Source organism: Lithobates pipiens, unplaced genomic scaffold, assembly GCF_037356315.1.
Source record: "Lithobates pipiens isolate NorthernLeopardFrog02 unplaced genomic scaffold, aLitPip1_a1.2 Scaffold_13, whole genome shotgun sequence".
NCBI lineage: Eukaryota > Metazoa > Chordata > Amphibia > Anura > Ranidae > Lithobates > Lithobates pipiens.
Genome location: NW_027507718.1, coordinates 100090131 through 100115026, shown reverse-complemented (window position 1 = coordinate 100115026; position 24896 = coordinate 100090131). Strand labels below are relative to the sequence as shown.

Here is a 24896-nt window from a genome sequence, read left to right as displayed (position 1 = left end):
TAATAATTTACCTTTTTGTCTGTATACAGTTACTGTGATAAATTGTGAGCAAATAAAACTATAAAATGTAAGCAATTCTTACCAAATGCTGCAGCCATGGTGGATTCAAGGGATGGTGGCCCATCTCCAGTTGGTAAGTCAAGGCGTGTGAAGTCTCTGCTTTTATCATTGTTGTATTTGACATTAAGGCTGGTCAGCTTTGAGAATTCAATTCGCAAAGTACAGCATGCATTATAAATATTTTGCCCATCCAGTGCCTTTTGAAGAAAAAAGAAAAAAAAAATGAAAGGTTAGTTTGTAACTATGGCAATAATACACCCCATACTTTCAATATTAAAGCGGAACTAAACCCATCAAATTAAAGGTTTCATTAAAAAAAAAAATTACATTCCCAACTGTCACATTTGCTTGTGCCTTCAACCAAAAAACTGTCAAACCATCAAATGTCTGGAGTCATAACTGATCACACGTGCAGCACTGCGGCAGTTGCCGCTCAAAAAAGAGGCTAAGATGCCAGCTTCCTTGGCTGAAAACAGTAGGGAGGGTTTAGTTCTGCCAATGTTCTATTATACTTGGTTGATCTTGCCTGTGCCCCTCCTCCTAGCAGTAAACTGACCACGCTAGCATGGCTGTCGATGTCATCCAACTGAATTTACAGGTACGTTGTGCAAAAGCACAACGTGTCTTTATTTTCCATGGTCAGTCCCAGTTAAGCCACCCACTATAGCCAGCTGGGTAAAGGAGAAAATTATGATATGCCGCTGGGTCTGACGGCATTCCATTGCTATGAAAATGCAGAAGCCCGGGGGCAACATCATTTCCCGCCATGGCTTAAATGCACTGGCCACGACCACCGGCAGGTCCATGTATCACTTTGTAAGTTACAGCAATCACTTGGCCTGCGCTATTTAGAGCCGGTTCACACAGCGGGCGATGCGAGGCGACACGACTCGCCTCGCAAGTCGCCCCCGTTCTGTACAATGGAATCGTTCTGAGAGGAGCGACTCGAGTCGCTCAGACTCAGAAAAAAGGTTCCTGTACTACTTTTGGGCGACCTCGGGGCGACTTGCATTGACTTCTATACAGAAGTCATCTGCAAGTTGCCGCTGAGGTCGCGGCGAGGCAAGTCTGAGTCGCCTCGCCTCGCCTGCAGTGTGAACCGGCCCTAAACCAGGATTGTGCTATAAGGCAATATTTTTTTTTTATTTATTTACAAGTTTACATTTCTATACAGAAAAAGGATTTTGTGATGAATAAGACCCCTTTCACACTGGCAGCGCTCAGCTGTTAGCGCTAAAGCGTTGCTCGGTTTTGCGCTGTTTTATACATTATATATTTTTTTCCTAACACCCTAGAGAATAAAATGGCAGTTGTTGCAATACATTTTGTCACATCGTATTTGCGCAACGGTCATACAAGCGCAATTTTTTTTTTTTTTAGAAAAATTCACTTTTTGAATTAAAAAATAAGACAACAGTAAAGTCAGCCCGTATTTTTTTTTATATTGTGAAAGATGTTATGTCGGGTAAATTGATACTCAACATGTCACGCTTCAAAGTTCGTGGAAAGGTTACAAACTTTTACCATTAAAAAATCTCCATATGCAACTTTTAAAATAAGTCTACAGATTGCATGTTTTGAGTTACAGAGGAGGTCCAGGTCTAGAATTATTGCTCTCGCTGTAATGATCCCGGTGATACCTCACATGTGGTTTGAAAAAGGTTTTTATGCGGGCGCTACTTGAGTTTACTTCTGCACATGAGCTCCTCCGGACGTGCACGTTAAATTTTTCTTATTCATTTTACTTTTTATTTTTACACTGTTCTTGAAAAAAAAAAAAATGGTGGAGGCAGGACCAGAGAGTGGCAGGGGCCTCTCCTGCCGCGAATCCGCCGCAGAGACCACTTATCTGAAAGCAGACCCCCCGCTGAAGAAGTGGATACCGGAGTTATGGCAGCCAGCTGCTACCATAACAACAATGTCCCCCTTCAAACAGCCGACGTATAACAACGGCGGGCGGTCCGGAAGTGGTTAAAAGGTTAGGTAATAAATCAAGACATAGCAAAGCATGACGAAAGAATCATCCCTAATACCTACATATTATAAATATCTCAATAGTAGTGATAACAATTGACTCCGTACACACTGAAGTGATTTAACAGACTGTGTACTTTGCAGGCACAGTTGCACCCATTTTCCCTAGAACCTAGTGATGTGGTAAAGCTTCATTGTTTTGTTTTTTTCCTTGCACCTGGTTGGGTATTCTTTACAAACAGCATTTTTGCATTCACATGGATGATTGGATTGGATGATGGAAATCAGCAGAGCTTCACCACATTCAATAAGCTCTGGAGAAACTGCATGCATCTACACTTGGAAAGTGCACAGTCTATTCACCTTTAGTAAGTCAACCCCTGGGTGTATCTAAAAGAGAGCATAGGCAGATCTTAACGTATATACAGTTGCGCTCATAAGCTTACATATCCTGACAGAATTTATGATTTCTTGGCCATTTTTCAGAGAATATGAATGATAACACAAAAACTTTTCTTTCACTCATGGTTAGTGTTTGGCTGAAGCCATTTATCATCAATCAACTGCGTTTTCTCTTTTTAAATCATAATAGCAACAGAAACTACCCAAATTACCCTGATCAAAAGTTTACATACCCTGGTGATTTTGGCCTGACAACATGCACACAACTTAACACAAAGGGGTTTGAATGGTATTAAAGGTAACCATCCTCACCAGTGATCCGTTTGCTTATAATCAGTGTATTATTATATATATGTCAATAAGTTTCTGGACTCCTGTCAGACCCTTCTAGCATCTTTCATCCAGTGCTGCACTGACATTTCTGGATTCTGAGTCACGGGGAAAAGCAAAAGAATTGTCAAAGGATCTGTGGGGAAAGGTAGATGAACTGTATAAAACAGGAAAGGGATATAAAAAGGTAGCCAAGGAATTGAGAATGCCAATCAGCAGTGTTCAAACGCTAATCGAGAAGTGGAAAATGAGGGCTTCTGTTGAAACCAAACCATGGTCAGGTAGACCAACTCAAATTTCAGCCACAACTGCCAGGAAAATTGGGATGCAAAGAAAAGCCCACAAATAACTTCAGGTGAAATACAGGACTCTCTGAAAACATGGGGTGTGGCCGGTTCAATATGCACAATAAGGAGGCACTTGAAGAAAGATGGGCTGCATGGCCGAGTCACCAGAAGAAAGCCATTACTATGTACATGCCACCAAGTATCCTGCTTACAATATGCCAAACAGCACAGAGACAAGCTTCAAACCTTTTGGCACAAAGTCATTTGAAGTGATGAGACCAAAATTTTGCTTTTTGGCCACACCCATAAATGCTACATTTGGAGAGGAGTCAACAATGCCTATGATGAAAGGTACGGAGGTGGATCGCTGATGTTTTGGGGATGTGTGTGCTACAAAGGAACAGGGAATTTGGTCAAAATTGTTGGCAAGATGAATGCAGTATGTTGACAAGTTGAATGCAGTACCATTTGAATTAATCAGCCATGAAGCTGCGCATGGGAAATTCCAACATGACAATGATCCAAAACACAAGGCCAAGTCAACCTGTCATTGGCTACAGCAGAATAAAGTGAAGGTTCTGGAGTGGCCATCTCAGTCTCCTGACCTCAATATCATTGAGCCACTCTGGGGAGATCTGAAACGTGCAGTTCATGCAAAACAGCCCAAGAATTTACAGGAACTGGAGGCTTTTTGCCAAGAGGAATGGGCAGCTTTACCATCTGAGAAGATAAAAGAGCCTCATCCACAAATACCACAAAAGACTTCAAGCTGTCATTGATGTTAAAGGGGCAATGCACGGTATTAAGAACTGGGTTACATAAACTTTTTATCAGGGTCATTTGGGTGGTTTCTGTGTCATTATGATTTAAAAAGAGTAAACACAGTTGATTGATAATAAATAGCTTCAGCCAAACACTAACCACGAGTGAAAAATGTTTTTGTGTTCTTCATATTCTCTGAAAAATGGCCAAGAAATATCAAATTCTGACAGGGTATGCAAATTTATGAGCACAACTGTGCATAGACTAAAGGAATTGCACAAAGAAGCAATTACTTTGAGATAAATTCATAAGGGATTAGAATAAAAAAACAGAGAAATAAGAATTTTATAGCAAAAAAAAAGGGGGGGGGGGAGCACTGCAAACTCCAGTGATAGGCAAGCCACTTAATAAAATGTCACTGAGAGACATTTCAATGAGGTTGATTTCATTTAAAAAAGTGAATAGTTCAATGTGATCAGCATATCGGCACTTTAGCGATCCCACTGCATTGCATACTAGCCGCAGCATTGTGGCTGGTGTGAATTAGCCCTTATACTACTTGCAAAGTTTGAAAACATAAGCATGGTGTTGAAAATTTGGTACAATACAAGCCATGCAATAGCATAATGGTCAATGAAGTCTAAACCTTCAGGCAGAAAGGATTTTTAAGCAACAAGAGGGTGGGTGAAAGGGTGCACAAGGAGGAAACAACACGATACACTTTATGACCATCACAATTAGATCCATGTGTGTTCTAGTGAGCAAACAGCTGTGACAGAGTGGTACATAAATGTATCCTGATCCTGGGCCTAAAAATCCTGATCAGATTAGAACCAGATGTCAGGGAGGTCAGAAAACAAAACATTGTATTTTTCTATATATACCAATTGTTGTTTAGCACCTCAAGAGGATTAAATATCAGTAATGTTAACTTACTTCATAAGACTAGCTAGGTACTAGACATTTTCTTCTATTGATAAAATATAGTTCATGTCATTTTTTTATCTGCCTTTATTTAGCACTCAACTTGCTACAAAGACACTTGCACATGGCCCTTATAGCAGAGCAATTATAAATTGGGTCACTCAGGGTTGACAACTAGGCTTAAAAAGAAGGTAATTAAATGGCAACAGCTTGTAGTAAACGTTGTTCCTCGTTTTCAAATAAAGTGAAATGCACATTTAGGGGAATAAAAGGTTTTCCAAGCCATATCACAGTGTAGGGCAATTTAGAAAAATTTAAAACTAAAGTAGACCAAGGAGGTATAGAACGCTGAAGGTTTTGTGATGCTATAGAAAAATCACAGGGTTATTTAATGTGGTAAATAATGATCTGGAGTTCGAGACTGTACGGCTTTTAATGCAAATTCACAAAGATTTGCCTTAAATGAGATCGCAGTAAATCATTGCAAAAATTGTAACAATATTACCTACAATGAAAATTGCGGCTATTCAAAAACTGTTGTCCATGCTGATTATATATGCTAATCATGTACAAATTCTGTGTAACTAACCAACAGAACATCTCTCATCTACAACGTTCGCAATGTTGCCATTTCCATGTAAAACAATAAATAAAAAGAAAAGGAAAAAATAAACTAACTTGTTCATATGAGATTTGACAAAAGCCACATTTCACATTGAGCAAACTGAATAAAAAAAATAGAAAAGGTTTTATTTTTTTCATCGATCACATTATAGAAAAAAAAAAAGAAAAAAAAAATAAAACAATCTATTGCATCCAGATTCTCAGAGCTTCCATGTGGAAAAGCTTTTCCCGAGATTCTTTTCCGACTTCACGAGTCCAGCATGTAAATGATGGTCTGGACCCAGATAATGGCTGAATTACATGACTATGACTTATCTGCTTGAAGATGACTGGTGATGCTGGAAGAAGGAGAAAGCCAAAAGACAGCACTGGAGCATGGAAAGGGCAAGTATAACTTAGCAATACCCTTTGTTTTTCCCCATACGGGGCGAGAGGGGGAATTCACTTCCAACCTGTTTACTGCTCAGTTATATAGTATCGTGACCTCTGTTCAACAAGCAGAAAGTTAAAGTGGATGTAAACAAATTCATGACATTTGACCTGGGCACATATCTGCAGTGTTTTCTTCTTATCTCTCTACAAAACACTACGTCCCGCGTCCTTCTGCGGTTTCGTTGCTCTGTTATCAGCATGATAACTTCTGACAGGTTCTCCGTCAACTGAGATAAAAACAGCCTGAAATTTGTGTCGGGGTGGGTTGCTATAAATAGATCAGCAGAGAGCTTGTCTTGTCACAGCACAGCTCTGCACATTCCTTCCTCTACCTATGTGGAGCAGGGTTTGGGCCTTTCCTTCAATCAGTTGTCTTCCAGTGTAAGCCAAAACTACACTCCTACTGCTGAATGAGGAAGTAAAAATTGTAACCCGATGTTAGAATTCTAAAGAATATAGCACGCTGAAGACAACAGATATGCACGTAAAACCTATGTAGGGAGATTTTTTCATCTCAGTATCATCTGAGGCTGTTCACTTCACTGGGTATATGTTAGGGTTTACATCCACTTTAAAGTAGGGATTAGTAAAAACCCTCCCAAGAAATACTCAACGCTTTACTGACACAGTACAGGCGGTCCCCTAGTTATAAACATCCGTCTTACAAATGACTCCTACTTACAAACGGGGCGAGACAACAGGAAGTGAGGAAATCTCCACCTAAGAAGGGTAATTCACTCCTGTAAGAGTTATTATGGAAAAAGGTACCTCCACTGATGCTTTATCACCAATCCTTGTTTCCACAACAACCCAAAATTTCAAAATCCAATTGTCATTGGGACAGAAAGTGAGGTGAAACAGGGGCACAGACAGCAAAACAAACATTACAGGGGTGTTGACCCTTCCCTATGCTATCCAAAAAGCTTAAAATAATTTTTTTGGCTGGAGCTACACTTAAAAAAAAAAAAAAATTTACCTGTTCCGACTTACAAACAGATTCAACTTAACAAACCTACAGACCCTATCTTGTTTGTAACCCAGGGACTGCCTGTATGGGCCTTTAAAATGGCCTGCTTCAGATTCTACATATTAACCTGGTTATGTGTAAATACAGTACATTGCTATAATGCAATCACTTATTTTAGTCACCTTTTACTATGTATACTGTAAGCGATAAATGGTTCAGAAAAAAAAAAATTCAAGCTTGCTGTTTAATGTAGTACAGTCCCAATAAACAAGCTTACAGAGAACAGGCCCAAGATCACTAAAATATGAGAGAACCATGAAATAGTGCTGTTTAGCAAAAACCCAATCTGAGGAGGTCAAAATGATCCATCAGGGGACTTCATGAGCTATATTTTCCCCAATAATTGGCATAATAATTAGAGCTGACAACAGTAGGCTGTAAACGCCACTTAGCTCAAAAATAAATGAAAGACACTAATAAGCAAATTGGAAAAAAAAAAAAAAAAGTTAAAATTCAAACAAGACCAGGAATAGTGAAAATCTCTCATGCTCCTCAGAAATGACTATTTTAAGGATATGTATGGATGAATTTGCAAACACTAATGCCATGCCAATTTCTTCCATAATAACGTAAAACATACATTATACCGTTAGCAATCACTCACGCACTCATTTTAATATGGTGCAGCTCATTCCCTGTAAGCCATACTTTATCACTGTTGGGCCATCCAGAAATTACAGCCAATAAAATTTATATAGTTGTGCTCAAAAGTTTGCATACCCTTGGAGAATTGGTAATATACAGTACAGTATGTAACATTTTTAAAGAAAACATGAGTGAGCAGGCAAAATAATTTTATTTCTTATGGGAATCATATTCAACTGTAAATCATAACAGAATTGCACAACAAACAAAATGTGGCAACAAGTAAAAAAATTAAATGAGCCCTGTTTGAAAGTCTACATACACTTCTTTCCCAATACAGTGTATTGACCCATTTAGCATTAATGACAGCATGTAGTCTTTTGTAATAGTTGTCTATGAGGCTCCAAATTCTTGCCCATTCGACGAGTGACTCGACAATATTAAGGTCAGGAGACAGTTATGGTCACTCTGACACCTTCAACTTTTTCTGCTATAACCACTGAAGGGTCAACTTTGCCTTGTGCTTAGGATCATGGTTATGCTGGAAAGTCAGAGTGTCCGTGTGCAGCATTCATGGAGAAGATTGCAAATCATCTGCCAGCATTTTCTGATAACATGCTGCATTGATCTTCCAATCAATTTTCATCCCCAAAACATCACTGCACCACCATGCTTCACAGTGTGGATGATACTCTTGTCGCTATGGGCCCTGTTGACCTCCCTCCAAACAGTATTAAAGCTCTATTTTGGTCTAGTCACTCCAGATTACAGTGTGCCAAGGTGTTATTAGGCATATTGTAACTGGGCTTTATTGTGGCATTGGCGCAGTAAAGGCTTTTTTCTGTCAACTCGACCAAGCAGCTTATTTTTGTTCAAGTATTGTCGTATTGTGCTCCTTGAAATGACTACACCTTTTTATTCCAGAGCAGCCTGCATTTCACCTGAAAACAAAACGTGTCTCTCTCCCCCCCCCCCCCCCCCACCACAAATAGAGCTTTCTTTTGGCGGTACTTGATCACCTCTGCGGTTTTTATTTTTTGCGCTATAAACAAAAAAAATAGCGAAAATTTTGAAGAAAAAAAAGCAATATTTTTTGTTTTGCTATAATAAATATCCCCCAAAAATATATAAAAGGCAGATATGTATTCTTCTTCATATTTTTGGTAAAAATCGCAATAAGCATTTGATTGGTTTGCGCAAAAGTTAGAGCGTCTACAAAATAGGGGATAGATTTATGCCTATTTTATTAATATATATATATTTTTTTGCAAGTAATGGCTGCAATCAGAAATTTATATCGCGACTGCGACATTATGGTGGACATGGACAATTTTGGCGCAATTTTGGGACCAGTCACATTTATACAGCGATGTGATAAGCCATTGGCGATATCTGATCTCATTTAAGGGATCAAAGCAGCTGGTAAGCGGCAGTATTGTTGGTGGTGGAGGATCCTTGCTCTCTTTTTGGCACTTCTTTGGTGTTGTGTGTAATATCACAGTGGAAACCCTATAGAAAACTGTTTCACTTGGAAAATGGACTAATAAACTCTTTATATTCAGAGAATGCTTTCAGAGACAATACCCTGATCTTAGCGGTTGTGGCGTATGTTTTATAAATAAGTATTCACAGTTGTATGTCATTTTTGTGATAGGATTTATCACATTTTTACTTTTTATGCTATATGTACTAGATATTATATATCTGTTCACCTATTGCAGCGCAGTTTTTTTGGAAAAACTTGTTGATGTTATTGTGGGTATTGCACATTTAAGTTGCAGCTTATAATTTATTCAAGTTTTTCAATCTTTGCATTTATATTCTGTGGTTTAGGCACAGTTTTATTTTTATTTATTTTTTTAAAATATCATTTAGACAACGGTGCTGTATTGCCACTTTTTGCAAGAGTTATAGCGTCTACAAAATAGGGGATAGCTTTATGGCATTTTTCTTTTTTACTAGTAAATGGCGGCAATCAGTGATGTTTATGGTGACTGCGACATTATGGCGGACACGTCGGGCAATTTTGAAACATTTTTGGGACCATTGCCATTAATACAGCGATTCGTGCAATTAAAAATGCATTGATTACTGTAAAAATTTCACTGGCAGTGAAGGGGTTAATACTAGGGGGCAGTGAATAATATGCGTTTCTTCTGAATAGTATCAAAAAGTGCAAAGTGCTACATTAAATAAAATAAAATAAACACACGACAAAGGTGATAGAATCCAAATAAATGAAAATCAAGTGAACAAAGGCTAACTAAAAACAGTCTCTTAAAAAATTACTATTTTGATAAAGTGCAGAAAAAATGCAAAAAAAAAACAAAAAACGTAAACGCACTACAGTCAATTGAAAACCTCCACAGAAACACAGCTGCTTCCACACCTCAGTTGAATTTGCACAAGTCTGCACAAAGCACTTCCCCTAAATGAGACCGTTGTTTATTTATGGACTTGAATATTTATATCTTTTTATTTTTGATGGATTTCAATATGTATATTTAATCTATAGAGGCCGGATTCATTCTGATATAACGTATGTTACAGCCGGCTCTGTAGTGCGTTTACTACTATATATATTTTTTGTTTATTCTAAAGTTTATTCCCATGTGATCAGCAGAGGGTACCCTCTTTTTGGTCTAGGTATACTCTTTCTTATTTTCTTGTATATCGTTTGTTTACTATTAGGGTGGTTCACTTATATCACCTCTGGAGAGTGTTTACTTATTTGCACATTTATAAGACGCACTTGGCACTTTATGATCAATTCACTGTTTTTTTGCACTCAATTGAAGCAGCTGTGTTTCTGTGGAGGTTTTCAATTGACTGTAGTGCGTTTACTTTTACTTTTTTTTTTTCTTTTTTTATTGCATTTTTCTGCACTTTATCAAAATAGTAATTTTTTAAGAGACTGTTTTTAGTTACTTGCCTTTGTTTACTTGATTTTCATTTATTTGGATTCTATCACCTTTGTGGTGTGTTTATTTTATTTTATTTAATGTAGCACTTTGCACTTTTTGATACTATTCAGTAGACATTTATATATATATATATATTTTTTTATATTACACTATTGATTTATGTAACTAGGCATTATACTTATCACCCTTGGAGGGTTATTTAATATAGGGACAGCGCAATACCAACATATCTTTAGTTTCATATTAAGTGGATACGGCGTGATCCACTCTGGTAGTAGTAGCAGCCCCTGACATTTGATAGATCACCAGTGGTAGGGCAGGAATAAAACACTATCAAATATGCGTTTCTTACTGTCAGGGGCATGGTTTGGCTGTGACATCACTGATCGTCGTTCCCTATGACAGGGAACCGACGATCAGTGACAGGCAACTAGGAAGCACGGGGAGAGGTTTGTTTACACTTACTGTCCGTACGTTCTTCAGCTCTGTGAACTGATCGCGGGACAACGGCGGCGATTGGGTCCTGTGACTATGGTCATGGAGCTCAGCACCGGGTCGCGAGTGCACCACCGTCGGCGCACGCGACCCACGGCTGGGCAACATACCTGTACGTGCTTGTGCCCAGCCGTGCCATTCTGCCAATGTATATCACCGTGAGGCGGTCCTTAAGTGGTTAAAATTGCATTGATTACTGTGTAAATTTGACTGGCAGTGAAGGGGTTAACACTAGGTGTCGCTGCTGGGGTTAAGTGTCCTAAGGATGTGTTCTAACGACACACCACTGATCATAGATCCCGATCACAGGGAGCTATGATGAGTGACAGTGTCATTAGGCAGAACGAGGAGATGCTTGTTTACATTAGCATCTCCCGTTCTTCCTCTCCGTGAGATGATCACGGGTATCCCTGCGGACATAGACCCGCGATCCTACTCACAGAGCTTCTGGCGATGGCAGAACACTGATGCCAGCGTACATCGGCATGCGCCGGTCATGAACCGGTTAAAGCGGTTCTAAAGGCAGAAGGTTGTTTATCTTAATGCATTCCATGCCCCTCCAATACTTACCTGAGCCCCATCTCGATCCAGCGATGTTGCAGGAGACTCAGCTGTCTGGGACTCTCCCTCCTGATTGGCTGAGACACACAGCGGAGGCCAATGACCAGCTCCCACTGCTGTCAAAGACAGTGAGCCAATGAGGGGGACAGCAGCTCCATGTCTGAAAACACACAGAGCAGCTGCTTGGGTGACACTACCGCAAGCTGCTTGCTGTGCGGGCACTCAGAAAGGAGGAGGAGCCAGGAGCGCTGGCGAGGGACCCACCAAGAGAAGGATCTGGGCTGCTCTGTGCAAAACCACTGCACAGAGCAGGTAAGTATAACATGTTTGTTATTTTAAACAAATAAAAAATAAAAAAAAGAAGACTTTAGCATCACTTTAAATCTTTCATATATTGAATGTTTGTGATCTGCTCACAGTTTTTAAATTAATAATAATGGAAAATCGACAAATGAGTAGGAACCATGCGATCAAATTCCCAAAAGCAGGTTGTCTGAGTTTGCTCCCTTAAAACATTTTTTTTCCCATTTAACTGTGTGCCCGGACTTACAAACAAAAATAAATCTTCTTACATTTTGGAAAAATCTGCCTTTTTTAACAACAGAATGACAATTAGGAATATGTGCTAGTTTGTACAAGAACAAACCAGTTGTACGAATACTTTAACTAGGCAAATATTCAGCACATGCATATGCAAAAATTGTAAACCCGATCAATGATTCAGAACACAGACCCTTTGTTGAGACCAGCTCAGATTTTACAATCCACGTGCAATCCAGTCTGCAGAACACGGATACATAGTATTATTATTATGCCTGGAAGTGCAGAAAACTTCCTGACCTCAACCGATCAAATTTATTGCAGGCAACAAATGACCCAAATTATTTTGCACCATGCTAAATAAAGCCCATGCAAAAAACTGTGCAAATGCAAGTTAGAAAGCACAGTTTGTAAAACTCGGTATTAAATAATAAAGTTGCTAATAACTTGCTATAATTATTATTGCTAATATTTTGCTCAGAAAACCATATTGACTTAGAGACAGTCACAGATATGGACATACTGTATGTGCTAGATGCAAATATCTGTTGCTAAGAGGACACAGTAAATTAAAGAGGTACAAATAATGAGCAAGCCCAATTCTTAAGAGGTTTGCTTTAGCGCAAAAAAATAAGTTTTATATTATAAAAAAAATATATATATATATATATATATATATATATATATATATATATATATATATTTAATTTTTTTTTCTTCTTTATTTAACAAGTTTCTGAGCAAGCAAATTCACATTACACATTAGTTCCATGTTGTTATATTACCTTTTTACATACATGTAATGAGGAGATTCCCTTTTGAGTAGAGGATTTAGGTGCAGAAGGAAAGCTGCAGGGTTCTCTCCTAGAGAGAGCCCTTTGAATTACAGGGTCAATTTGCATACCTCATTCCAGAAGGGACAGGCTCATGAAAAGGACCAGAAGACATGTAATAACGCACCTTCACAAATGAACCAGTGGGTGCTTAACAGTAACATGTTACACCCTAAATGCGAGTGTAACCTGTAAAAGGTTACCAAAGGTGAAATTATCTGATCTGCATGGTCTGCCAGAAGGGAAGTGCTGATTCTACCATGGTTTGCATTTCTGCCATTTATTTCTGAAGGAAAGGGCAGATTCTGTATGCCTGGTGGGCAGTTGGGGTATCCCATTACCAACATCAATCATATCAGAAGGATATAAGGAAGGAATAAGGAAGACAGAAGACTACTTTTTGTCTTCAAAACTGTCTTTATTGTGGTGCAGATTTTTTTTTTCCCTTTGTTAAGATTAGGTGTAGACCCCTTCAGACTACTATATTACTATGCATCTAGGTGTGCAGTTTTGAGGCAGCCTATTCATTCTGAATGGGCTGGAGGTGCACCTTCCATGCGCTAAATATTGGATATGCATTTTTTATAATGATGGGCAAGACATGAGCATTGTGGGGGCCTGCAGCGCAGCGGCACTGCTTGCTACTGTAACAGTGTGTTGGGATACCCCACACACACATTCCGATTCATTTTATTGTGTTTCTCTGCAATATACCAATGTGAAGGAATCTTTAAGCCGGTGGTCGGCAACCAGTCGACCGCAAGTATGCGACAGGTAGATCAGGAACAGATCTGCACTGACCGCTGCCTCATACTGCTAGCTATTGGTCTTTGCCCTCAGCCTCCTCCATGGAGGCTTTGGTCCTCCTCTACCCCCCCTCCTGCCTCCTCTGACGCTGTCATTGGTTAACAGTGGAGAGCGAGAGGCAGCACAGCTCAAGGCGGAGGGCGGGCAGATGAGCTGGCCAAGTTGACCTTTCTAGTTAATCCAAAGGTGATTGGTTGCTAGGTCCTAAGCAACCAATCACCAGCTTATTATTATGAAAAGTCAGTGTGCATGTGTGTGTGTGTGTGTGTGTGTAGGGTGATGTGTAGGGGGCAGTGGACACTGCTATGGGCAGGGCCACCCCCATAGAAGTATCCTCTACCACCCGTCACATCACCCCCCCCCCAACCCTACATTCTGAGTGCAACACACTCCTGCATTATGAGCGCAGCACACACCTGATGTAGCGCATCAAAAGTGTTCAGTAACCAGTGCTCTGTGCAAGCCATAGAAGCTCATCCACAGCAAACTCTTCGAGCCATGTTTTTATGGAACTGGCATGGTGCACAGGGGCACAGTAATGCTAGAACAGAAAATTACATTCCCAACTGTCTAAAAAGTTTATGCTGTAGCATCAATAGTTCCTTCACTAGAAACCCCTAAAACTCAAGAACTTGAAGGAATGTCCTCATATTTGTGGCCATATGTGTAGGCATGACCAAGTTGTCTAAAATCTTTTTGCCATATAGTGCATGAAATCTTTTGATAAAAAAAAAAAACTTAATTATTCTTCTTATACAATTTCCTTTCGGAGTTGCCCGTCATCACCGCTTGCTCCTTCTCTTCTGTGTGTGCCCCCATATCAAGCTGTGTGCTATGCAGGCACGCTCCCAAGCAAGGTTGTGTGCATCCATTGACACACATAGCACAGCTCTGCCCCATCCCCTGCTCATTTGACTGACAGCAGCAGGAGCCAATGATTCCTGCTGCTACCAGTGCAGCCTGTGAGAGCAGGGGGGTAAAAACCTGCAGTAGGTACAGCGCTGGTTTGATAGTGGACTCAGGTAAGTGTTTGGGGGAGGAAAGGGTGGGGGCAGCGCACTCTAATGAACAAAGGATCGGATGTGACTGTTTAATGCAGTGCTCTAAAAGGCACAACCTGAGTGTTGTGCAGGGCATATGTATTGAATGGCAGCACAACTCACTGCGATGCGCAGACTAAAAAGCATTGAAAATATAGCTTACCAGAGAAGTCCACTTCCTCGGGATTGAAAAGTAATGTGAGTAAAATATTCCTAAAACTTACAGTACAACAATTGCGCTACATTATAAAGGCAGTAGTGTCAATATCGCCTTATAGATTGTATTTTTGTGGTCAATTACCGTATTTATTGGCGTATAACACAAACTTTTTTCCCCTTAAAATCAGGGTAAAATCGTGGGCGCATGTTATACGCGGCTCCCCCGCCATTTCTAACCTTCTCTGCTGCTCTCGGCTATTTTCGGCTGCACACAGTGGTTCTCGGCTATTTTCGGCCGCACTCGGCGGCTTTTGGCTTTCCGAGTGCGGCCGAAAATAGCTGAGAATGGCTGAAAATAGCCGAGAACGGGCGAGTGAGGCCGAAAATACCTGAAAGCCACTGAGAACGGCTGAGAACTACCGAGCGCTGCCGAGAATTGCACAGGACATCCGCTCTGTATCTCGGCAGCACCATTTTTAAACAGCAAAGACACTGACAAGCCTGCAAATAACTGAAAAGGCTGCAATGCAAGGCTGCAAATGACACTGACAAGGCTGCATTAATGGGTATTTAAATGCAAGTTTTTTTCCTTAAACTTTCCTCCTAAAAGTTTTTTTCTTTTAAATTCCCTCCTAAACTTGGGGTGTGTGCTATACGCCGATAAATACAGTAGGTCATCAAATACCATTCTAAAAGGCTAGTAACCAATATATTATACATTGTAAGACACTGGCCAAGCCAGCTGCATGGTTTTAGTGAGTTTTTATGTCCTACCTTTCCATAGCACATCAGTACTACATAGAACCATACAAACAAAACTAATTGCGCTCCCACACAATGTTACACATAAGCAATCTTAAAAACCAATTCAGGCTCAGTTTAGTTAATTTACCAGAATGTTTTAGAGTGAGGAACGGACAACACAATTTGGAGCAAACTCCTGCAAGCAGTACAGGATCAAACTCCATGTAGACAGTGACCCTTGTGGGAAGCAAACACCCAAATCTACAATGGCAAAAAGCACATTATTTCCACAGAAACAAGCAATTACATCTGATGGATGCTCAAAAGCTTGTTCACAATTCAAGCTATGATTTGGGAAAAACAATGAAAAAAACTTTTCCGCACACATCAAGCAATCCTTTTTGGTACATTTGTTTGGCTTTTTACAATAACTTTCTTTGAGCTATGATGAACATAATATTTATGACTTTACATAGCAAAATGCGTGCCACAGGTGGATCTGCTCTTTAAAAATCAGCTGTACATGAATGTCATATGCAGAATATTACACATTAAGTTACGAGGAACTAAATATAATTAACAAAATACAAAAAGAATACGCTCATCAAGCTCCATCTGTGGAAAACCTCTCAGTTCACCAATTATACTACAACTATGGCATCACCCTGTATCATTCCAAAAACTGAGGAAGTAAATCTTTATCACAAACAGTTTTCAGAATGTTCATATGTACAATACATATAAACAAGCAGCAATGTACTGTATACAGTATATGAAATTTTTGCAATGTATGTGTGTTTAGTCAGATGGCTTGCCAAGCCCAGGTCACCAGGTTGCTCACACAATTTGCAATGACATATGCATACAGGGTTGCCATTTTTGACAGTCTACTTAAAGTGGTTGTCAACCCTTACAACACACTTTGACCTACTGGTAAGCCTAGATTAAGGCTTACCTATAGGTCCAAGAAATATCTCCTAAACCTACACGGTTTAGGAGATATTTACCGAAAGACAGGCACCGCTGTCTACGGCGCATGCGCCATAGACAGCGGCGCGCAGGCGCACTGAGCGCGGCACCGTCAACGATGAAGATGCCGCGCGTGTCGGCTCCCGTGTGCATGAGCGACGTCATCGCGGCTTCGCCGAATGACAGCGGCGGAGCAGCGAGACCCCACTGAGAAGATGGATGCCCTGGACTACAGGGGACAGTGGTGACTTCGCTGGCTCCTGTGTCAGGTAAGTGACACATAATGGACTACTATGCGATGCATAGTAGTCCACCTAGGCTTTGCCTTTGCAGGGAATGAAAGAGGAAGTAAACTCATCAGGGTTTACTTCCTCTTTAACCTTTCTTTTTAACTGAACTTTAATGAAATGTCACAAAGTGACACTTCATTCAGTTCAGCAGCGGCATTGAGATATGGTGTAACGAGTAGCACACACTGTGGTGAAAAAAGTACACACAAGAAAGACAGTGATAGAAAATTGCTTATAAAATCTTGGCAAAAGCCACTTTATTAAATTAATTATCTCCCTCAAAAAAGCAAACAGTGCATAATTTGTATCATGCCAAAGAAAAATAAACCCATCTTTATATATAAACTTCTCCCTCTATAGTTACTCTTACAAAATTGTTTGCCTCTAAACAAAAAGTGTATACGTGAATACTCCTTTATTTTCTGTCCTTCCCTTCTTAGTGTCTTTACAATACTTTACAATTCACTTGGTAATCCTGAAAATAACACACTTCATGCTTCTATGTAGTGAACCATATATAGAAAAATAAAGAAAACTACCAGCAATTCAAAAAAAACTCTCACCACATCCCAATATAGTGTAAGCAATAACAAGAAAGAATGCCCCACGGGATTGTATGGGTGGGGTTTGGACAAAAATCAGTCAAAACGATATTTCTAGAGTAAGAAAAAATTATAAATTAATTTTTATTCATCAATTACACAATAACATGGTGATAAAAATAAAAATACTGATACATGCAGTCACTCTTCCAGAGTGTGAAGAGGGACACTCTAAGGTATAAGAGCACCATCGAAAACACTCCAAATATCCAACATGTTTCCGATTAATATTCTATAAATGTAGGGACATATTTGCATGACACCATTTTGATACAATTTGGAACCCACAACTATATTTAAACAAAGCGATATAGACCTGCTTAAATTAATTCAACTGTATTTGCCTGGAAGGGTTGGAATATTACCTGCTTTTAACGAATGACGTTTTGGTCTCCACAATTTTTCAGTACGTTTTTGCTTGAATCTCCTTTGAGTCTTTGAATTTTTTGAATTTATTACTTGATGTTATGCCATGTCCTCTGTATAACTTTGCTTCTAACACATTTATTGTAAATATTATGTCATTGATGTATTTCTATTTATTTTTATGGTAGACATTGCAGTTTCTCCTTATAATCCCTGAAGAAGGAACTACATTTATAGAATTATTAATATTTATTAATCGGAAACAAGTTGGATATTTGGAGTGTTTTCGATGGTGCTCTTATACCTTAGAGTGTCCCTCTTCACACTCTAGAAGAGTAACTGCATGTATCAGTATTTTTATCTTGATCACTATGTTATTGTGTAATTTATGAATAAAAATGATTATATATATTTTTCTTACTCTAGAAAAATCTCTTTTTGACTGATTTTTGTCCAAACCCCACCCATACAATCCCCTGGGACATTCTTTCTTGTTATTGCTTACACTATGTAGTGAACCAGGGTTGCCAGAACAAATATAAAGAATATAGCTGTTTGTTAATGTAGCGCTGGTACTCCTGAAGAGTAACCGCCATGTCTGTAAATTTAGTTTTTTTCTCAAGACTATAGTTGAATCTTGGGGTTAATTGTGCTAAATTGTGGTTTTGGCATCAGTTTGGCTGGGCTGTACTAATGTTCTGCCTGGTCATAGGTGCAGTTAATACCTTTGACAGGCATTAGAACGCAGTCTGGTTGGACGCATTGGGTACCAATCTCTCTCTCTGAGCCAATCAGTGGGTGCGTTGTCTCACTGTGTATTCCGGGAGAGGGTACTTAAGGTGCTGAAGTCAAGTGGTTCTGGGTTCCGGTCCAGAAGTTATGTTCTGACTCCATGGTCCTGGTCCTCCTGACCAGCCCCCAGAGGCCCTCATGGCCTGAGTCTCCGAACTGGCTAGTCCGAGGCACAGTAACTGGAAGGAGGATTCTAAAGTGGTCCGGTGCCATCTCGGGTTTTGGAGAGGCCAAGCAACTCGTCATGCAACCAGGGGAGGACTCTTCGGAAGAGGGCAACGCACGAGGCTGGCTGCCCGGTAAGAGCCTGGATGTTGAGCTGTATGGACACTAATTGAATCCACATGTCTTATGGTATCGCCGGACTGGCTGCAAGATACTGGTACCGCAAGAAAGTTCCCATCCTTCTGTTACAACTAAGTTCCTGTGAGAGACTTTCTGTGTTCATCTAAAAGTTTGCAACCAAGTCTGTGGCAGAAACTTTGCTAAGTTTGATTCATGTGTCGGGTGCTAAGTCCCTAAAACTAGGAGTTATCAGACGGTGAAAATATCCAGCTGTGAGTGGTTACTCTCTGGATTACCTAGAGAGACACATTTATTAAGTGCCAGCAGTTTCAAAGTGCCTGAGCTTCCATACCTATACCCTCTATTCCCAACTGAGAGACTGTGTTACTGTTCAACGGTTTTAAGCAAATAAAAATTTGAAAAAGGAATTTAAGTGTCGCTCTCTGCAGTTGTTGGGCCACCAACCTCGGGAACCCCTAGACAAGAACGACAAGCTACAAGGCAGAGGAGGTAAACGGTAAGCCCAAATCAAACCAGCCGCTCCTTCGGAGGTCAGTGCTACATTAATTTCTCAGGAAGTTACAAAGCCACTGCATTTCTGACAAGATCAACAGTAATTTTCTGTACTCGCTGCAAACATACTTTATCTGGAAAAAAGATAACGAATGATCCCACCACATCTATGGACTGGTGAGCTGCAATATATTACATTTTCATTTTTGGGTGTAGTTATTCTTTAAGCCACAGTTGTAATCACTGAGATTCAAATAGCTGCTATATTGTCCAATTATAGCCCAAGACTATAAAAGCTTTATTTTTAAAGCAGTGTTCTAAAAAGTCAATGCACCAATGTCTACTGATATCACTACTTTTATTCAACGAGACTACATCTTTTATCTACACTATGTCTCAACTATGCAGGGACTGCGTATGTCTTTATTATAATACATATTTGTATTCATTTTTAACCACTTCAATACCGGGCACTTAAACACCTTCCTGGCCAGACCAATTTTGAGCTTTCAGCGCTGTCGGACTTTGAATGACAATTGCGCGGTCATACTACACTGTACCCAAATGATAGTTTTATCATTTTTTTCCCACAAATAGAGCTTTCTTTTGGTGGTATTTGATCACCTCTGCGGTTTTTATTTTTTGCTAAACAAATAAAAAAATACCAAAAATTTTGAAAAAAAAAAATGTTTTGTTTTGTTTCAGTTTCAAAACTTTGCAAATAAGTAAGTTTTCTCCTTCACTGATGGGGTTACACTGATGGGCAATGATGGGCACCGATGAGGTGGCACCAATGAAGTGGCACTGATGAGGTGGCATTGATGGACACCGATATGTGGCACTGATAGGCGGCACTGATGGGCGACACGGATGGGCACTGATAGGTGGCACAAATTGGCACGGATTGGCATGGATAGGTGGCACAGGTGGGCATGGGTTAGGCGGCACAGGTGGGCATGGGTAGGCGGCACAGGTGGGCATGGGTAGGCGGCACAGGTGGGCATGGGTAGGCACTGATAGGCGGCACAGATGGGAACTGATAGGCGGCATTGTATTATAATATATTGTACTACTGGATGCCAATCAGTGCCAATCAATAATGCATGCCAATCAGTGATGCCCATTGTGGGCACTGATTGGCATCCATTATGGGCACTGATTGGCATCCATTGTGGCACTGACTGGAATCCCTGGTGGTCTAGGGTGGCATACCTTGTCCTTGGCATCCCTGGTGGTCTGGTGGCGTCCCTGGTGGTCCAGTGTGGGCATCCTCGGGGGGGGGGGGGCTGTGCTGATAATCGATCAGCACAGACCCCCCCCCTGTCAGAGGAGCAGCCGATCGGCTCTCTTCTGCTCGCGTCAGACGCGAGACGCGAGTGAGGAAAAGCCGATCACCGGCTTTTCCTATTTACACTGTGATCAGCCGTGATTGGACACGGCTGATCACGTGGTAAAGAGTCTCCGTCGGAGACTCTTTACCGAGATCGTAGTTGCCGGGTGTCAGACTGACACCCCGCAACAACGTTCGCCGCGATGCGCGCCCCCGGGGGCGCGCAGCGGCTCATAATCCTGATCACGTCATATGACGTTCGGTCAGGATTATGCAACCACTTTGCCGCCGTCTATTTGCTATAGGGCGGGCGGCAAGTGGTTAAAGAAGAAATCCTGAGCTTATTCAGCTGAACTTCTCCTATGGCTCACAGGAGTGCAATTAGTTTTGCACTCCTGTGACCCATTTCAGCAGAGAGCAATTTGGAGTCCGCTCTCTGCTGATGTCACACAGATCAGTCCAGGCACAGTGTAATCACGATTGACAAGCAGCATCTCTCTGCTCGGGGAGGTGAGAGAACCGATTCATCGGCGGTGTCCGATCGCTCAGTTCTCAGTGAAGAGGCACCGGGGTACCAATGCAGCATCCACCTAGGTACGTATAATGGAGGGGGAAAAAAAAACAAATACCCAAACCCATATTTTTCCTTTAAGAATAGAAATTATAAAAATTATTCCAATTTATAAAATATATAGAAATAAATTAACAGTTAAAAAGAAAACAAAAAAAAGGGGGGGGGGGGCGAGAACAAGGGGAATATATCAGAATGAGAAAAATGTATCAATAAATGTACAAGTTAAGAGTACGTAACAGGTGCGAAAGGGATCTATTAAAATTTTGAGGAAAGAAAGGCGTAACCCATGGGGACCATATTTTCTTGAATTTGTGTAAATCCTCACAAAGAATAGCAGCAAATTTTTTGCTAGACATATACCAATTCATTTTTATTTTTAACGGATGAGGAATTCAGTGCAATAGACCACCAAGCTTTTGCCAAAGTTTGTTTGGCAGCAGTGAATAAGAATGTTAAGAGGAGGAATTGAATATTTGTGAAATGTTTTGGTATGAGATTTAGTAAGGCTTCTAGTGGGTTCTTGGAAAGTTGTTTTCCAAACATAGTAAAAATTATTTATTTGATATAGGTTAGTCCAAAATTGCTTTATTCTAGGACAATGCCACCATATATGTAAGAGAGTACCAATACCCAAGAAACCTCTATAGCATTAATTGGAGACTGTTGGTTTAAATTTGGCTAAGCATTGGGGAACGAAATGTCATCTCAGTAGCAATTTATTGTTTTATACTAATGCTGCTGTGTTGATAGAACAGTGGTTCACCAAGATCACTTTCCCATTTAGTCATGAATGAGATAGAGATCTCAGTTTTTCAGTATAGATGAATATATCATCGAGAGAAGTCCTTTAGTAGGTTTACAAAAATGTTCAAAAAAAGAGTGAGGATTTTTAGACCCCATAGTTCAGATTACAAAATATTTAAACTTGAAGGTATCTAGAAACTGCTTGATAAGGCAAGTCGTTTTTATGTTTTACGCATGTCTTTTCTATATTGCTTTACAACTTGTAATGTAGGTCTCACAAGCTGAGGCTGTATATTGGATAGAACCTGGTTTGTATCTTCAATGCAGAATTCATAAAAATAGAACAAACATAAAGCAGTGATTATTATTATATTATTATTCAGGATTTATAAAGCGCCAACAGTTTGCGCAGTGCTTTACAATATGAGGGCAGACAGTACACTTACAATACAAATCAATACAGGAGGGATCAGAGGGCCCTGCTCGTTAGAGCTTACAATCTAGAAATAAAGCTTTAACTCCACTTAGCATAACTGAAAGAGCCAGGCTAATCGTGCTCTAATGCCCCTGTGGCCAAATGTATATCTAAAAACACAGATCTATAGCATAAATATAACAAAGAGACATTTATTCCAACCTATATACAGTTGTTTTAGGTTAGTTGGCCATGATCAGTATAGTGTATGGGAACCATGGGTTCTATAAAGTAGGTCTTATGGATGTAGTATACAGTGTGGCGAATTAAAAAAAAATCAGACACTAACAGCGCTCAGTGTAAAAAAAATTTAAAACATTTCCCAGACCTCACCTGTAGGTCATAGAGAGTGAAATGTTAAACAATTTTAAAATAAGCGATCTAATTTAGAATGCCACTGATCACATTACAAGCATCACACTTATCACATGCTAGCGTGATAAAGGGTAAAAGCGGTAAAAGTGTCACCAAAGAGGTGCCATCCACCGTAGAGATCTATTTCAGTCACAAGGAGTAACAGTCCTACACCATCACCATATCCACTTTTGTGCAATCCCCCATGGCTGGCCGCTTACCAGAACAGTACTGCAAACAGGCAGAAATCTGTCTTGTTGCTCTGCCCCCCGGACGCCACACCCAACGGGAGCCGTGCTGGGAAAGTGGGAGCAGAGGAAGTTTTGTGTTGTCGCGTAATGAGTGCGGCCTTGTGTTGAAAAGTTTGGAGACCCCTGCTCTATCCCAACTCGCCAGTGGCACCTCCTTCAGACCCAGGGTGGATACGGTGATGGTGTAGGACTGCTACTGGTTGTGATTGAAATAGATCTCTACGGTGGATGGCACCTCTTTGCTGACACTTTTACCGCTATCACCTTCAATTATGGACTTTTGCTAGCATGTGAGAAGTGTGATGCTTTTAATGCGATTAGTGGCGTTCAAAATTAGATCGCTCATTTTAAAATTTAACATTTCACTCTCTTTGACCTACAGGCGAGGTCTCGGAAATGTTTTAGATTTATACACTGAGCGCTGTTAGTGTCTGATTTTTTAATTAGTCACATTGTATACTATAGTCAACTCATTTATAATAGCCGCTGTAGGTGAGTGAGGAGTAACTTCTTCATGGTTCCTGTACTTTTATTTGTCAGAAAAGAATATTCCATAGGGCGCTGAAGTATGTTGAAGGTCTTATGGATGGACACAACAGAACAACTAAACACCTTATAGTGAGGTGGGCTAAAAGGAACCAAAAATCCCACAATTGAATTTGTGAGATCCTGTTGGCAGTTTTTATCCAAACAGCAACTTTTTTTATTTTTTTATTACAGACAGGTGTCTACCATCTAAGGGTACCTGTAATCCCATAAAATACATTCATTCAAAAAATGTAATTTAAGACAGGGAGATAAATTCCCCTTTACAAGGAATAACTGCAGGGGACAGGTAATTACTCAGTAGCATGTAAACAACTGCTTTATCATCTCCATCCAAAGAAAAAGGCTGCCTGGACAGATAGTTTGTGAAAACACATCAAGGTAGATGGATTTTTCCCTCGTTTATACATAGGCATTGCCACTTATCTCAATGTTGCAAAATAGGTCAGTCATTGTAGAGCTGAATCCCAGAGCATTTCAGGCTCATTCATTACTAAAGGTCTTTGTTTACTGCACATTATTACACAAAGCAGCTTTGTGGATGTGGATACAGAGCATCCGCTTGCCAAAACTTACAAATAACTGTAAAACATGATGAAAGAATATAGTTCTTTTTCCTAATCTCCTGTAATAAATGTGCACGTCATGTGCCCTTACCGCTTTAGCATGTTGTGCGTTCAATGACTCAGCATACTGCAGCAAGGCCTGAAACTGGTTGTTTTTTGTAAATGTAATGATCTTCAATACCGTTCCAAATTTTGAAAAGATCTGTTGCAAAACAGAAGGGAAAAGTAATTCAGTTTGATGGTATTAGGTGCTAGAGACCAGTACAACAAAAAAGTGCAGATTTTAAAAAAAAAAAGAAAGAAAAAAAAGTCCATTGGTTTTAGGCCTTCTAAATAAAACCATGAACAAAAAGAGAAAAACAACAGAAATTACACATTTTACTATTTGATCTTACTTGTTTCATCGAAAGAAATATGGCTTATGTTTGGTTTCTGGGAGTACTGTTTATTACACCATAAGGCTGGGTTCACACTTGTGTGATGTTAGACATTTCATGCGATTAGCACCGCTCCGCACTGCTGTTCAATCACATGTGATATCTGTGCAATGAAAAAAGTCAGCCATACAAATTGTATGGCTAAATTCGCATCGCCTTCACACCAAAATGGTGCAGGCCCCTTTTTTTTTTGGTCTGCACTAGAATCGGATCGCATGGGTGTTCACACCCATGCAATACCTGCACCATTTGACAGTCCGCACTGCAATATGCGAACCAATCTGGGGGTGTC

At 40.1% G+C, this 24896-nt stretch overlaps 1 protein-coding gene across 4 annotated transcripts in view; it reads right to left on the bottom strand.

Moving 5' to 3' along the window:
• The window catches only part of PTBP3 (polypyrimidine tract binding protein 3), a 245772-nt gene that overhangs the window by 47459 nt on the left and 173417 nt on the right, over positions 1 to 24896 (bottom strand). For all 4 annotated transcript variants that reach the window (XM_077475341.1, XM_077475339.1, XM_077475338.1 and 1 more), the window contains 2 exons: positions 24259 to 24369; positions 83 to 257 (listed from right to left, as the gene is read on the bottom strand). In XM_077475341.1, coding sequence (XP_077331467.1) covers positions 83 to 257; positions 24259 to 24369 — 286 coding nt within the window. The remainder of the gene's footprint in view (positions 1 to 82; positions 258 to 24258; positions 24370 to 24896) is intronic.